We start from the raw sequence: 17,292 nt of genomic DNA, 5'->3' as shown, positions 1-17,292 counted from the left end.
TCCCAGGTCCTCTATTATCATATTGAATTTGCATCAATTCCTTGCTGTCCCAGAGCAGGAGCAGCACCTTTATCACCATTCCAAACATGTTCTCTCCCAAGCAAATCCTTGCATTAATCTCTGCCCACTAACTCAGAGATGTCACCACTCTCTGTCTTTGTATATGGACTTCAGTACAACCACATGAATCTTTACTGTACATGCCAACTAGTAAGCATGAATGATACGACTTCTAAACAGTAATGATAAAACAAAAGCAGTAGTGCAGGTCCTCTTCATCGTGTATTTATTTTGTTTTCAGGCTGATAAATTGCTGCATTGGAATCGGCTTGTTTTGTTGGGTACGTTGTTCAATGTCGTTTTTGACCATTAATTATATCATAATATATTGTCGTGGCGTATAATAATTATTTGCACTGCTTAACTGCACATATATTTGCTCCAATGTTTTTAAAAAATGAAAGCTTGTCAAAAATGTCAAATGTTTATCTTGATAATGTGCACGAAAGTGCAGCCTAAATATTTCACATGAAATATGCTGGAAAAAAACCACATCAACATTACTACTACGACAGTATTTGGGCCTGAGTGGAGTAACTCAGATTTACAAGGTTACATCAGTGTACATTATATTGCTGTGGTAACTCATGCTTCACACCCATTCTTCCACAGAGCAGGTTATCTTTGAGATAACACATACATACAAAACCACCACATACTGTGACCAATTCTCTGGAAAATACTGGCATTATTCCTGGAAGATCCATCAGACCTCACTGCACAGATAGCAAGAGGGTATCTGTGTTTTTAAAGATTCTCTGAACCCTTTCATGCCAGCTGCAAGCAAATTTAAAGCCTACTGTATGGCAGTATAATTCTGAGAACAGCAAATCCTGCACTTCACTGGACTTGACATGAAATCTATCAGCATATTTAACCATTTCAATTCTGATTTTTAATTTTTCTTACTCAGTCTCAGACAGCTTAACAACACCAGGGTTATAATTGGACAAAACGTGTGCCACAAACTACAGGAATAGATCTCAGCAACACGTTAATTTGTCTGTAATTATAGTCAGATGGTGTCATTTAACTTCCACAGTCCACATTATTCTTTTCCCACCTGTCCTTGGTGGCTTTAAACAGCTACACAAAAAGTACTTTGAAGAATAACCTCACTTATTAATACAGCACATTTTGTAATAAGACTACATACACTACTGTGTGTTTGATAAAAACTCATACACTTCTGCTTTGGCTGAAATTACTGTAGTGGAAAAAATGTCAAAATAATGTTCTTTCAGTTCAATTAAATTTTATTTATATAGCACTGAGTCACAACAGTTGTCTCAATGTGCTTTATATGTAAGGTAAAACAAAGTAAAACTGAGAAAACCCCAAGAATCAGTTATTCACTGTAAACTTATGAGAACATTGAATATCTAAGTAATCAAAAGAGAATCAGAGAATCTTGAGAAATCTCTGTGTTCAAGGGACAAAGTCAAAAGTCAATATTGGATATCTCAAGTTCTTCCGGTACTGAGGTAGCACTGCATTAAAAACAGGCACGATCATCTCTTGGAAACCACTGCACAGACTCAGGAACACTTCCAGAAGCTCCGTCATCAAAGAAAGAAGCCAAATGTGAGCATGATCTAGAAATACCGCTGTCTTTTCTATTCGAAAGCTCATTTAAAATGGACTGAAGCAAAGTGGAACACTGTTCTGTAGACAGACAAGCTGAAATTTGAAATTCCTTTTGGAAAACATGGACAGTGCATCCACTGTACTGAAGTGCTAAAGTTCAAAAGCCTACGTCTTACATATTTCAGAAAGACAATGCTAAACCACATACAGCATCTGTTACAATAGCATTGCTTCATAGTAGAAGAGTCTGGTGCTCCTCAATTCCTAAACTTTTCTTGTTCAAAGAAAAGGGGACGCTACACACTGGTAAACACGGCTCTGTCACACTTTCTTTTTGAGATGTCTTGCTGCCATTAAATTTAAATTCACCAAATGTTCTTCTTAAAATAGTACATTTTCTCAGTTTAAATATTTGATATAGTTTCATTTATTAAATATTTATTTATAATATAGTATATGTCTTTTGTTGTGAGAAAAATACGTGTTCATTGACTTGTGTGATTTGCAAGTCATTGCCTTCAGCTTTTAAAAACAGTTTGATTAAGGTGTGCATCAATTGTTTGTGTGTCTTTTAAAATAGGTTTCACAAGTACTGTTGATGCACGCCATGGTGACTTGCATTTTCCTATTTTCCTATGTTGACGGGTGAACTTGACGTTTAATTAACTAAATTTCACTGTTACGAAGTTTCAATCCTGTGTTAAGTGTTACACTATGTGCTACTGCAGCAGGTGTCTTGTTATACACCATTAGTACTAATAATAACTTCAAAATTATAACCTTAGTTATACAAAATGAATTGATATTATGTTGTGTTGTTATTCAGTTAAGTTGAAGATAAACACTTATATCGCTGATGTTTTATGATCACAATCACTGATTAAATTAAAAGGTAAAAAGAGGTTATGACTGTTTTAAAAAAGGTGGAATATACTAGAACTTCTGCACCAATAATAGTGCTTTAGTAAATAACTCAATGCATTTATTTACTAATGTGTTAAAGTAGTATTTTTATTTTGAGAGTTTTTATTTTAAATGAAATATGACCACTGAGGATTAGTATTTCTTGATTTATTACAATAACAATCCCTGCTTTATACAGTTTGGGGTTTTTAGATTCCACCGAAATCCATGAATTGGTGCATACAGTAACTTAATCACCATATGAACAAATGTGCTTCTAAATAAGTATTTACGCAGACTTTTTAAATGATACCATGACCCACGAATAGCTCCTAAATAACTCATTTGCACCTTGTTTAATATTTTATTTAGAAACAGTTTTGCCATCATTTAGAAAGAAGAAAAATATTGTTAATAAACATGTTATATATGAAATTATAAATGAAGAATAAACTATTCTGTGCTTATAAATTAGATATTAACATGTACTAATACTGTGTGTGCCGTTATTTTTTATGTTTCTTGGCTGTGACGGTGAAAGTGTGCAGGGAGAGGGTGTAGTGTCTGAACTGGAATTCAGCCAGTGAGTTATTAACCAGCTTGTAATGGGACCACTTAGTGAGAATGCCGATGTTAGGGTAAGAAAACTAAGGAAAAAAATAACCTGAACTTACTTTGTAGACAAGGCACTATAGGGGTCTTGTTGCTGATCAGAACTAATTGTATGTATCTTATCACAAATCCACATCGTAGTAACCACATTTGGGAAAAGATTTGGTTGAGTCAAGACCTTTTTCACAAAGGTCTCATTACGGGAAACAAAGATGCACTTAAGGATGACTCATTTCTAACAGTAGTTCCAATAAACAATGGCAAAAGCTAGGCCTCCCGTAAGTGAGCTGCAGTTAATACATCTGTGCTTTTCTTGCTCTAACATGTATTAATGTCTGCTGCAAATCATCTATTGCTTCCCAGTGATGACAGCTTCAAGCAAAAAATATTCTTTAAAAGCATACATGATGTGCCATTCACAATTCCTGTGTCCGCCGACTTATAATTGTAAGTAAAATGTATAACGTGCCATTTCTTAAAGCTGGATTATAAAGGCATTTATTTTAAAAAAAAACCTCTATGTTCTGTCGAGTCATATTTAATTTTTTATATCAATATTTTAAAAAAAATATAAATTTGATCCTTGTTTGTTTTTTGTTTATTATCTTTACAACTTTTAATTTTGCTTATTAGTTATGTAAGATAGAGTGGTAATTAAATGTGTGTGTATCGTATCTTTATTACAGGCATGAGGTTATTGTACTTGAAAAATGCAGATAAAGATTCAGAGGAAAAACATGAGTCATAACATGGACAAACCCATACATGCAACAAGTCCATTATCAAATGATGGTTGAACTGCATAGCAAATTGATGAAATGTTATAATTACAGGTGGCTGATGAATTTCAATACAGCACACTGCTGCACACATTCATCAAATAAAGTATGCTTATTCCACATCAGACATGCACATATATTATCAGTTACCAACAATGCAAACAAACTCAGACTAATTAATAGCAGCCATCACTAAAGTCAGCTGAAACTTTTTCATGTGACCATGATGAATATAAATAGTAACAACTACCAGGCTGGTCAGCAATCACCCCAAACAAAACAGTTTCAACACACATATTGAGCGACAATCAATAAATCACCACAGCATATTTACAGCAACAATACAGTCAACATTGTAATAATCAATAAAAGCTTACTTTGTGCTGTTGCCCCTTCACTGGCACATCACAGGGATCCAGGGTAGTCCTGCAACTTTTCGATTGCATCTTACTTCCGCTTTTGCTTCTTCTTCTAATGCTTTTCTAAAGCTTATTCCTCTGTCTGACTGGAAAAGTGCACCACCCAACTGAAATTGATAACCAAGAGAAGTTAGTATATCCATTTTTTCCTCCTCTCCAAGTATATTTGGCTAGTTGGTGCTAAAGGCTATATTTTAGCTATTGGCAAATTGCTAAAGCATAGTTGTTTCTGACTGGCAGTGGCGAAGGGGTTAAATTGTAGTTTTTGGTCGTCTTGTGTCTTTTGTGTTATGTGTTCCCATCATCATGTTTAGTATTAGTCTTATTCCTCTGTTAATTTTTTAAAGGTTACTTCCTGTTTTATTTTGAAAGTTCGTTTTCTCATATGTCTTTTGTCCCCCCCCCCCGGTCGTTAGTTTGACTTGCTTTTCATTGTTTCCACCTGTGTGTCAACCCCAGTCACTCTAGAGCACACAGAACATACAGATACTTTAGTCCTTCCCTTTGACCTGTTTGGATTGTCTCCCTTCCCATGTTGCCAGTACTTCCAACTTACTATGCTCTTCCTATTTGTGTTACTTTTTTTTTTTTTTTTTGGATTCTGGTTCATTACTTGTTTTTGTGGTTTGCGTCTATCTTCCTAACATGACATGACACAGGAGCTTAGACTGGTGATCCTATGCAATATTGGTATTTCCACTATTTGCTTGTACTAATTTTATTTGAAATTTTAATTAAACTGAGTTGAAAATCAGTTTAATTAACATTTTTGTAGAATGTTTTCCTAAGGAACTAGATACTCACCCACCCTTTAATAATTTTGACTCTTGAAGAGGGACCTACAGCAATTTCCATTTAAAAAAAAATGTTTATGTTGATGACACTCGGCTGCAGAATGTAACATCTTGATGCACAAGCTACTTATTTTCCTTACATTAAAGGACACTATACTTCAAAACCACTTTAGAGGCAAGCAGTAAGACAAAATAAGATCAATCCTGCCTTTTCCCTCAAATGCCCATGATACAGCCACTCTTTGGTTCTTTTGAGCTGCAGCACAGCCGGAGACTCAGAAGTTACATTAAAATGCAATGATAATTGGAAAATCTCCCAGGTGACTGGCACTGCAGAGGAAGCACTCTCAGTGTTATCCCAGCCCACATCCTGTTGTGATAGTGTTTCAGACCTTGGCAGAGACAACATAGACCAGACAGTAGGGAAGAGAGGGCAGAGGAGGTGAAGAAGCCAGACTGTATTATGGCTAAACCTTGATGTTAAGGAATCATTAAAGCTTGTAATCGTGGATATATTTAAATATTTTATGATTTAATCCACTTTATAAAAGCAAGTGGAAGTCCTCAGTCACCAAAACTTCCAGATCACTGTTTTAAACCTGCTTTACTCATCTGGAAATCATTAATATGTTATTTGTAAAACGAGAAGGTAAGTAGTTGTTAACAGCCATTCTTGTGTCTATAAATTGTCACCTTTTTAAGTATTTCTTGTAATCTTTATGGTCATAGTACTAAACTACCAAAAGAAAAGGTCATAACATTTTAACTTTAATGCTTGCAGTCTTATACAATAGAACTTTTCATGTTTTTAAGCAGGAAAATAAGGCAAAAGGTTGGTAAGGTGGCTAGGTGTGATAACACCTGAATATACTGAACCAGTCTTCTTCCATTTGCTGAGAAAGAAATGTATAGAAATTAATTTGTGGAGGCAATATCAAATGAAAAAAAAAACATATTAAATTAATTAATGCATTTTTAAAATTCCAGTATGCATAAATATCTGGATAAAATATGTAAACAATCACCACACTTGTAAGGGGAAACTTCTTCCTCTCTCTGCCTTTTTATGCAGTTCACAGAAGAGGACTCTTGGCAAACCCTCCAGCTAATGATCTCAGATTTAAGTGCAGGACCCTAATGATTCACTAATGCAGTCTATGCTCCAAGTATAACATTACTACTGTAAAGCTCTCACTCTTTGTGTAAAAAAGCCAATATACAGTACATTAGTTATGAAGACAGACATATCAGGTTGATGCCACCAGTTTCCACCATGAGCAGTGTGTGAGAGTAACAGTTTGATTGTCGGAGACGGAGGAGGAGGTATGATGAATTTAGATGAAGTTCCTGATAAAAAGTGTCTGAGCAACAAAGAGAGGGAGCTACACATAGAGAGAAGCATTTTCCATTGGTGTGATATATTTTTACCAATATTAAACTTTAAAAAATATATATATAATTAAGATGACACACCTTAATAAATTCATTACATTTCATTAATGATCAGATAATTATGTTTAAAAAAACACTATGTATAAACACATTGCGTAAAACAGTTATCCATTAGAAATTCAGCTGAGATGCTTTAAAAAAAAGACAGCATGAGGTAATATAAATAATAAATAAAGTAATAAATAGAAAGAAGGAGAATATTTTATTGGTACAAAATTTCCTTGGTTTTCTCCTCAGTTCCTGTAAAATAAAAAAAATAATGGAGGACATATTAGCTGTTGACTTTGCAGCTTCTGACAACCGTAATGATGGCGGGTATAATTGAAAATTGAGTATTCTGAGCAGCATCACATTACTCTTAACCTCACTCTGGACTGGACCCAGGGGAACATATAAATGGAAAATATGGGAAATAACTGCGTCATGTGGAGGCAAATCAGACTGTCGTCATTGTCCATTTCACTCTCCCTTTCCCCGTCCCCTTCATCCACCCTAAACCTCCCCCTCCAGTTGAGCCATGCAGATGCAGAGTTACAGCAACACCCAGTGGCAGCCCAGTGCAACAGATTAGTTCATCGGCTATGATAAGTTGATGCATTCATATGGACCCATAACATAAGTAAAATGTAATGCATTACTTTTGCAGTACTTTTTCTTTCTTTTTTATATTTAGCTGTTCATGCATCAATAAATTCAGGACACATTTGTAAAAAGGACTCAAAGACAGAGAGCAGAAGCATTAAAGGTATTGTACTTATAAAATCTGAAACCAAACAATTGAATGGTAAATCATTTTTTAAAAGTGATTTATTTTTTCACTCCCCAAAAAATAATTATGCTAATTATGTGTATATTATTTATTTAGCTTAATGTCTTGACTCCTTATTACATCATAAGCTCCTGGATCGTTTTACAGTGATTTCAGTATAGTGATTACTCAAACTACTAATTGTAGTTTACTAGGCATTACATCTTTACATTCAGTTCAGTTTATTTATACAGGGCCAAAACACATCAACGGTCTCCTCAAAGTGCTTTATACTGGAAGGTAAAGATCTACTACCTTTGAGAGAAAACCCCAACAAGTAGATGATTTCCTATGAGCAGGTACTTGGCAACAGTGGGAGGGAAAAACTCCCGTGTAACAGGAAGATAGCTCTCCCAGAGGCAGGCTCAGAGAGGGTCAGCCATTAAACACAACAAGTTAGGAGGTGAGGGGAAAGTAAAAGAAAAAAAGGCACAAAACACACACTATTGCAGAGAGAAGACACAATTTCATGACATTAAGTAGTGGTCTCTAAACACCTGGGGAGTGAAAAGGGTGAGTGGAAAAGAAATGCTCAGTGCATCATGGGAAATCCTCCAGGAGCCTGAGACTATATCAGAACAACAGCAGCGAGGGTTCAGGGTCTGATGAAGAAGTAACTTTAAGCTTTATCCAAGATGGAAGGTTTTTCTTTCTGGTTCCAAAGGAGAGGGGGCTCAATTTGAGTCTTACCTGTGGTAAATTCAGTTGTTGGACATGATTTGGAAATGCACACATCTATCTATACAGGTCTAATAGTTTATAGTACATGTTAGAGCACAAACCAAACCATGATGTCCAAAAAATTGTCTGTAGGCATCCAAGACAGGATTGTGTTGAGGCACAGATCTGGGGAAGCACACACAGAAATGTTTGCAGCATTAAAGGTCCCAGTGAGCACAGTGACCTCCATAAAATGAAGAAGTTTGTAGCCACCAGCTCTGCTAAAGACAGAAGTGAACCTTTCAGCAGGACAACCATTTCTGCAGCACTTTACCAATCAGGCCGGTATGGTAGAGTGGCCAGGCAGAAGTCTGTAAAGCCCACCTGGAGTTTGCAAAAGAGACACATGAAGGACTTTCAGACCATGAGAAACAAAACTCTCTCGTCAGATGAAACAGTGATTGGTCTCTTTGGCCTGAATGCCAAGCATCATGTCTTGAGGAAACCAGGGACCACTTATCACCTGGCCAATATCATCCCTACAGTGAAACATGGTTGCAGCAGCATCATGCTGTGGGGATGTTTTTTGACAGTAGAAACTGGAAGACTAGTCAGGATCGGGGTAAAGATGAATGCGGCAATGTACAGAGACACTCTTGATGATAACCTGCTCCAGAGACCCTGGACTGGGCTAAGTACACCACAAAGATAACAAAGGAGTGCCTTTGAGACTACTGTGAATCTCCTTGAGCCACCCAGCCAGAGCTCAGACTTGAATCCTGTTGAACATCTCTGAAGAGATCTGAAACTGCTCATGCGCGATGCTTCCCATCCCAAGCTTGTACCATCATATCCAAAAAGGCTTAAGGCTGTAATTGTTGTAAAAAGTAAAGTACTGAACAAAGACTGTGAATATTTATGTACAGGTTACTTTTTTTTTTCAATATATTTGCAAGAATCTCAAGCAGAAATTTTTCACTTTGTAATTACGGGGTATTGTGTGTAGAAATTTGAGGTGAAAAAATTAATATATTCAAATTTTGGAACAAATCAAGGGTGTAGCATGCCATAATGTGGACCACGTGAAGCACTGTGAGTACTTTCTGGATGCTCTGTAAACATTCACTGAACATTCATCCAGCATATATTAGAACTAAAGAGATTAGCCTTTTGGGCTTTATTCTAATCTATTTATTGACCAGGTGTTCTTGAACAATCACAATAAACACACATCTTATCATTTTATATACACAATGTAAATGGATCATCAGAGGACCAGTGATGTTATTTACATCCTTGTAGTTGATGAGTATTTCGTACTTGGGCTTATAATCCTATTCCTTATCTAATCAGTGGATCAGTATGTGCAACAAACCCTCGTGCCTGTAATAAAGATGAAGAGCCATTCTGCTTTTTCAAGTGTGCAGCACTTGTGAAAGGGGTTGTGTAGTACCATTGTTGTTTTTCATCTTGGATAGAGTACTTTATTCATGAAGAACATAAATCAGTGGCCAGCATCTGACATAAAGCCTCATCAGGGCAGGAATTTAACAACCTAGAGTAATTCAAGCTTCCATCAAGAACCACACAAAAGGTAAAAAAAACCTTTGGTACATAAATACCACTCTGAATGTGCAGAAACAGAGGCAGCCTTTTCAGTCACCGCTGCTTCTAAGTTTCCTGTTGTTTTCAAAAATGAGTGGAAAATTGATGTCTGTGGCTGTATCCTTGAGTGAATTTCTAAAGATGGTCAGTGCACAGAATTTTTTAAGTGTGAAAATTCTTCTGTAAAATATCAGAACACTGAGAACAGCCTTACTTAATTCTCACAAAAGAGCGACAGAGGATTTATGTTTGAAGCCCAAAAACAAAGGTGGGGAAAAAGATAATCCCTATTGTTCTGTGTGCATATCAGGTGGTTCAGGAAATTATCTTTTAATTTCCCAGTTTAGGTAATAAATGGAAGGTGTGTGAAGATTATTGATTCACATAATGTTCTTTCTTCTTAATAGGCATCTCATTAAGTTTTCTACAGTGTCCTACACCTCTGCACCTCATTTTACTTTACAATTATGTGATTCCATCACAGTTTCCTATACAGTCCACCTCCTTAGGCATTTGGCAGAAAATTAGATTGGAGTAAGCACGTACTGTAATACAAGATGAGGCCAGTCCACCCTGTTCTCATTATGCTTTCAGATGTGCAAATAAAAAGGAAAAAAAAGAAAGAAAAACAATTTTCTATTCATAGACATAGCTGGTGAAGAGACCTGCCCTTGATGATACTGTCATGTTTTGCGTACGGTAGAGGGCTGGTGCTACAGAGACTGACAGAAAATAACTTTGACAAATGGAATTAAAGAAGAGAAGGAGATTATTTTTTATCTGTACCCAATGCAAATATATAATTTTGCACATTTGCTATTTAAATATAGCCATCCTCTGAAGTTAATGGATTACATGGCCTGCATTCTGCATACTGTGTGATCGAACGTTATGTCTGGATCAACTAGAAGAGAGAAAGCAAGCTCAATAAGTGCCACTGAATGCACTGCAGATGACAGTTTGTATTTGGTATGTAGCCATGTAGATGGCGCAGTAATGCAGTAGTTGCAAGAAGAGTCTGGTTTTTAAATATACTGTCTTCTCGGGGTCTTCCTGCATGAAGCTTGCATGTTCTCCCTCTGCCTGTGTGGATAACCTGCGGGTGCTCTGTTTCTTCTGCAGTCCAAAGACATGCACGCCCGGCTAATTTGTGATTCTAAATAGGTCGCTGATGTAAGTGTGAGCGGTTGTCTGCCTTTCCTTGTCATGAACTGTCCAACCTGTCCAGAGGCGTACTTCTCCTCACGCCCTATGAGAGACAGAATAAACTCCAGCTCGAGCTGCCGGGGTGGTAAGGATATGGATGGATGGATGTAGACATGGATGTAGTTACATCTGAGGGGTTAGATTATAGACTCTCAGTGGTGTCACTGACATGCAACTAAAATAAGGACCAATACAAAGTGAGAATTCAATGGGGTGCTTTTATACTTTAAACACAGTTCATTTCATTTTGATATCTTAGGCCAAGAGAGATATATATTCTCCATCAGAACTGCATCACTATGATCACACTGGGAAATTAATTCCACCTAGAAAGCTTGATACGTAAAAAAATAAGACATTATACTCTGCTGTATACGCTAAAAAAAACTACCTTATTTAATGTATTTATCTATCTTTATCTACTTTTTGTTATTAATTAGGCTCTTCAGTATTTGAAATGTTAAAACCTCATCTCTTGGTGGTGCAGTGCAGCCGCTGGCCAGCAGGGGGATGAAGAGTCTACGGTCCCCTCCTCGGCTCATCTTTGGTTTCGCTTCAAACTTTGCCTGAAAGTTTTTTAGTGGGCGGAGACCTTCCGCTACACTTCATCCAATAAGCGGAACCTGTCAGTGATGGGCTCCGGGGTGGCAGGAGTACGGACGGTCCGGTGTTAAACTGGGTGTCAATTAGCGGAAGACTTTCACCGGTGAGCAGCCAAGCTACAGCGTAAGGTGACCAAACACAGAAATTATTACTGTGCCTTTTCTTAAAGTATCACTTGGATGTGGGTGTGTGCTGATACTAATTGACCTTATTTGATAGGCTTGCTGCAGGTTCGTGGCTTCCGTGCTCCGTAATTAATGAATGTAACGAATTCTCGCCTCTTTTTGCCCTCTCGTTAGAGTTGTTCAGAAGACTAAGATGGAGTGGCGTCAGCAGACCAGTGTGAGCAGTGCAGACGCATTCAACGAGGCCAAACGCTGGATTGAGGTAGCTGCAGGTTCAGTTCTTCACTCTTTCCTCTCCCTTTGTTTACTTCTAAGACGTGCTTCTCTTCACTTATTGCAGACAATTAATTACAAGCAATTAAGAAGGTTTGATGTCGCTTTATTTTAACCCGCTGTGAAGACAGGAAATCTAACGTTAACCAGAAGCAGCCATGCAAAAGCACCTGTGCATAATTTGTATCGTTGAAACTCACTATAAACTCATACACTTTTAAACTGACTGAGGCTCTGTGCTCTCAAACATCAAGTGTGGCATCTTTTGCATACTTAATCTTTCGTTTCAAAGGCAAACTATGCCTTGATAAGACTCAGGGCTTTTTTTTATGACCCTTACCTATCTGAGAAGTCTATTTGCTCAGAAAGTATTTGACTGCAGGTCTCTGGGCTTCAGAGGTAAATTCAAATACAGGAAAGGCATATAAATCGTTAATATTTAAAAGAAGCTGGAAAATAATAATGTGCACACTTTACTTGAGGTTTGTTTAGTATCAGTGTGCTGATATTATATAAGGCATGGGTTAAATTTGCTAAATGTAACACTTTGCACGCTACCCTGGCATGTGGTGTAGGCAGGCAGGCTTTGCCTTGCATGCATTGTGGAGGATGTGGTTTGAGTGTGGTGCATTTTCTAGGTTATTTCAGGCTGCTCCTGTCCAAACTAGAAACTGTGATCCTTAAATCATAACCGATGGCTACAACTTGTAGACGGTGGGCACTGGATGTCGACCAACTCTAAATGGGACCATTAATGTCACTTGTGTCCGAGCAGATCATTGTGAGAATTTTGTGCAGGGGTCTCTTGGCAGAAAGCCCGTGCCAGTTTTGCACGTCTATTTTCCTGCACTGACGGATGAAAGAACGGGTGAACCGTGATGAGGCATGTATGTGTTAGACGGGAGTATAGCGAGGCCTACTGCTCGAAAACAAGTAAATGCACCGTTCCTTGAGCCAGATCACAATGGGAACGTGTTGGCACTAATATCTCCAGCTACAGGTTGGGGGATAATAAGTTTCCGTATATTCAAGCATCCAAACTGTTTTATCATTGGCACAGAACTGGCAGCAACATCATGTAAGTGTTTGCTGTACTCCAAGAGAAATTATAATGAATTGGGCTATTTGATATGACGTCATAGTTTCTTGGAGAAGCAGAAGATTCCCCCTCCTGCTGTCCAGCATGTATTCTCCTCATTTAGAGTAACACCATCATCCCTTCATTAATATGAAACATATTGACTGTAATTCAGTTTTTTTTATTTTTTAACAAACCTCGTGTTTGACCAGTGAATATTTGGCATTTTTGAAAAATTCCTGCTTTATTTCCTGATAGCAACTTGCTGCGGATTAATTGGCGGATCATTGCAGCTCTTAATAATACATTATTTTAAAGACTACATGTAATGATGCTTGTTTTTCTCCCACCCGGGGTCATTTGATCCTTTTTTGGCTGGGAGACACTCTATTTAGACAAATGAAGCAATCTGGCGAGGTTTGCGAGTTGCACACGGATAAAATTCATTTAATTTGTGGTTTCTCGGGGACTATTGTTCATTAAAATGACCACGTTACGCGTTTGATGCTGTAGAACAGACGGCACGCCACGGCACAGCCGCATTGTGTGTTATTGTGTTAACCTTGCGCTGCATTGTTTGTCTGATTCCACTGAGACGCATTCGCTCTGTACCCAGCGCCCGATTCTACTAAAAATGAATTGTAATTGTGGATTCCTGGGGGGACTAATTAGTGAGAAGAATAGCCTTTTGGGGCCCCGTGTTAGTTATGGAGCCGAACCTTAATAGTCCCATTTTTATGTCCTCATTACAAAACCCCGCTTGGCTTGTTCTTTCTCCTGCCATGTCAAATCATTTCCATAGGTTGTGCTATATTTGTTGTTCAGAGCAAAAACAACCTTCGAGTGGTTGTGTGAATGCTTGTTTACATACATTTTATGGCTGCTTTTCTCTGTAGATGTATTGTAATTATTTGTTTTTATGTGGCAGCTGGAGAATATTTCAGCTGCTCTTACCCAAGTCACTTAATTTACTCTTATAGTTGACAGCAACAACTACAAGAGGTAGTGTGTATATTTTTGTCTTTTTAATTAACTTCAACTGAAACTATGGCTTCCTAATGGTTTTCGCATAGTTGTTTTTGACACAAAGTGGTGTGTATACACTCACTGGCCACTTTATTAACTACAACTTGCTATACTGGTATAACTTGCTTGCAAAATACTTAATTCTTCTTGGCATGGATTAAATAAGGAGCTGGAAACATCTCCCAGAGATTTTGCTCCGATCACACGGTTTCTTGATTTGACTCTGCTGTTCCTGCACATCCCAAACGTGCTCTAATGGTCTGAGATCTGGTAACTGCCAAGGTCATTTGAGTAAAGTGAGCTTATGATCATGTTAAGTAAACCAGCTTGAGATGATTTGAGTTTTTGACATCGTTTTTTATCCTGCTGGAAGCAGCCATCAGTAATGGGCACATGATGGACACAAAGGGATGGACATGGTCAGCAAGAATACTCAGGTAGGCTGTGGTGTTTGAATGATGTTCAACTGGTATCAAGCAGCCCAAAGTGTGCCAAGAAAATATCCCCCAAACCTTTAAACCATTACCACCAGCCTAAACTGTTAATACAAAGCATACCTTCTGCTTACCTTGATGGTGGTAGCCAGCAGTCATTTGAGAGACTGTTTCCATCCTATCGGCTTGAAGTGATTGGGTGATTAGAATATTTGTGATAGCTAAAATAATGGGTGACTGTATAAAGGGCAAATGTCATCTTTAATAGTTGAACTCTGCAAGCACTTAACATACTTTAATCATTAATGTGCTGGTTTACACCAGTTTATACAGACAGTGGTGGATATATGGTGTTGGTGTCAGTACTGTAGAAGTATGTGGTACTATTTTAAGCATGTTGGAACCTTTTTAAAATGTAGCATGAAATATATACAGTCATACGTATTCATACAGTCATGCTTATTTCTGTTACTTACTGGTTTTGAACACTTGTTCCAAACCTGAATGTCACTGCCTAATAGGCTGTGGGTCCATTGTGGGGTGCCAAAAAAGCTCTGATTGAGATTGACGTGAGCTGGAAAAGACCTCTGAAAGTGTGTCATCTAGCAGTAATCCATTAGCAGCGCATGTGAAGCTGAGCTGCCGTGAATCAAGCTTTTTCCAGTATATTTGGACTGGTGTGGTGATATAGCCGGTTCTGGTCAAAACGACATACCAGTCGGTCCTGTGTGCCTTTTTTTCTTTTTTTTAAATTTCTTTTCTTTTTTCCAGTGTTTTCGGTCCATTTTATTGTTCATTCTTTCTAGTAAAGGCGCGCTGCCAAAACAACAAGAAACAAACAAAAGGAGTCTGGAAATGAAGTTGTACACGCCACACTGCAGCCTATATTTTTCATTTTGTTGGACCTCCAGCTGTGTTTTTAATTGCACTCTTGTTAACTTCAACTTTTCCCAAAAAAAGTCATTAAGCAAAGAAACGCAAATAATTGACTTTTTTTTTTTTCTCTCCTCCCCTCTTTAGGAAGTGACTGGAAAGTCGTTTGGATGCAGTGACTTCCGTGCCGCATTAGAGAACGGAGTCCTGCTTTGCGAGTAAGTAATGATGCTCAAACTTTAAGTGTTTTGCAGTTTTACTTTGGTCAAACTTTTATCTGTAAGAATTAATTTGAAAGATAATTATCATGCAGACCTATCATTAGTGAGTGTATGCAGGCTAATTTGCCAGCTTGCCTTCAGCAGCCTTGAAACAATTTTTTTAAAAACAGTAGCATCCAAAACTCCAGTCTGGAGGTTGCTGAGTATCTTTAAAAGTAAGCAAAGATAAACACTCATAAATTAACAAGTGCAGACGCACAAATCTGATGTTTGCTGGTTAACCCAGAAGTTGATTTTAGGATGATGGCTTACAAAAGAAAAAGTTGTGGTTCTTTATCTAAAATGCCGTCTGCCAATGGAAGTCAAAATTAGGACTGTTTACCAGTTCTTATCTTTTGTGGCTGGAATATTTTGTAATCTGTTTGCTAATTGTCTTCACTCGCAGCCTAATTAATCAGTTGAAACCCAGAATAATCAAGAGGGTGAACAGGCTGTCTACTCCAATCGCTGGTCTGGTGAGTTTACACTTCAGCTGTATGACGTGTGCATAATCAGAGTATGCAAGAAAACAAAAAAGACACCTGTTAGCCAGGAAGTGTTGAAACATTGTGTGGTTTCCTGTTGCAGGCACAAGGAGACAGTGTTGTTGTAGTCTGACTAAACATGAACGTGCATTTCAACCAACTGCAAAGTTTCAGCTTGTTTTTATTGGGCACTGATGCAAATGAAGATTTTTATTTTGGCTTCAGGCTGTTTCTCAATAGCTTCATACAAGTATAATTGCCAAAACAGCCCAAAGCAAGACCAGGAAAAGATCAATTTCAGGCTCCCAACAGGGCCCAATAGATGGAGCCCAGCAGTGGATGCACTGGTGGTGATGGCGGGGTGGGAGAGGGAGATGCAGCAGAGGTTCGGCTCTTACTTTCACAACCTAAAGAGCAATACTGGAGCTTTTGTTTGTTTTTAATCTGATAACTTCAAATTAAACAAATTAAAAATCAACATCGACACCTATCAAGAAATTCTTTGAATAACACAATAAATATCCTCTGTCCGGCCTTTGAAGCTTTGGCATTATTTATAGTGAATTTTCAGTCTTTATTATATTTTGTTACATGGGAGTTGGAATTGTTACATGCTAAAATGCACAAATGGGGACAAAAACATTGATCATTATTTTAAATAAATTATGCACTTTGTTTATTTACCAATAGAGGCTGCTAAATTATCCACCTCTGACTGTTTTAATATCATCAACATAATAATCATGTTTTCATATTTAGTTTGAGAAATGGTTGTAGTGATCTGTTGAAACGCGTGTAATCATATGCAGAAACACGGTGTATATTAGGCAAAAACAGTCTGCACAATTCTAACATGCTTGAAAGATAATATTTGGTATGAGCACCTTTATTCTTGAGCATAGCCTGAGTGCTTTTAGGCAAACTTTTATTTGACTGGTTTTCAGGACTAGCTGTCCAGTCTTCTTGAAGTCTACCAAAATTCTTTGCATGTTGGCTGCCTTTTTGTTCTGTTGTGTCAAGATGCTCTCAAACTGCTTCAGTAATGCTTTCTGTTTCCAGAAAGAGAGCTAACTTTACCTGAGTCGATTACTGTATATAAAGTCTGTGAACTTGGCAGCGAGCAGGTTTTCTTCAACAAACTGAGTTTCTCTCTGACTCCTAACCTCCTGCTGCACATGAACCTGCTGTGTGCAGTTCGATGTTAGTGTCCTATTTTTGTGTTTAACATGAGCGCTTTTCATGTGTTAATG

The 17,292-nt window shown here is 37.8% G+C and overlaps 1 protein-coding gene across 4 annotated transcripts in view; it reads left to right on the top strand.

Moving 5' to 3' along the window:
• Window positions 1–11,480: 11,480 nt before the first annotated feature.
• lmo7b (LIM domain 7b) overlaps window positions 11,481–17,292 on the top strand; it is a 30,828-nt gene continuing 25,016 nt past the window's right edge. For all 4 annotated transcript variants that reach the window (XM_040011382.1, XM_040011381.1, XM_040011379.1 and 1 more), the window contains exons 1-4: window positions 11,481–11,616; window positions 11,788–11,875; window positions 15,445–15,515; window positions 15,964–16,033. In XM_040011382.1, coding sequence (XP_039867316.1) covers window positions 11,807–11,875; window positions 15,445–15,515; window positions 15,964–16,033 — 210 coding nt within the window. In that variant the 5' untranslated portion in view covers window positions 11,481–11,616; window positions 11,788–11,806. The remainder of the gene's footprint in view (window positions 11,617–11,787; window positions 11,876–15,444; window positions 15,516–15,963; window positions 16,034–17,292) is intronic.

This window comes from Simochromis diagramma, unplaced genomic scaffold (genome assembly GCF_900408965.1).
Source record: "Simochromis diagramma unplaced genomic scaffold, fSimDia1.1 OVJJ01000603.1, whole genome shotgun sequence".
Classification (NCBI taxonomy): domain Eukaryota; kingdom Metazoa; phylum Chordata; class Actinopteri; order Cichliformes; family Cichlidae; genus Simochromis; species Simochromis diagramma.
Note: the sequence above shows the minus strand (reverse complement) of the source record. Positions and strands in the feature narration are given on the sequence as shown.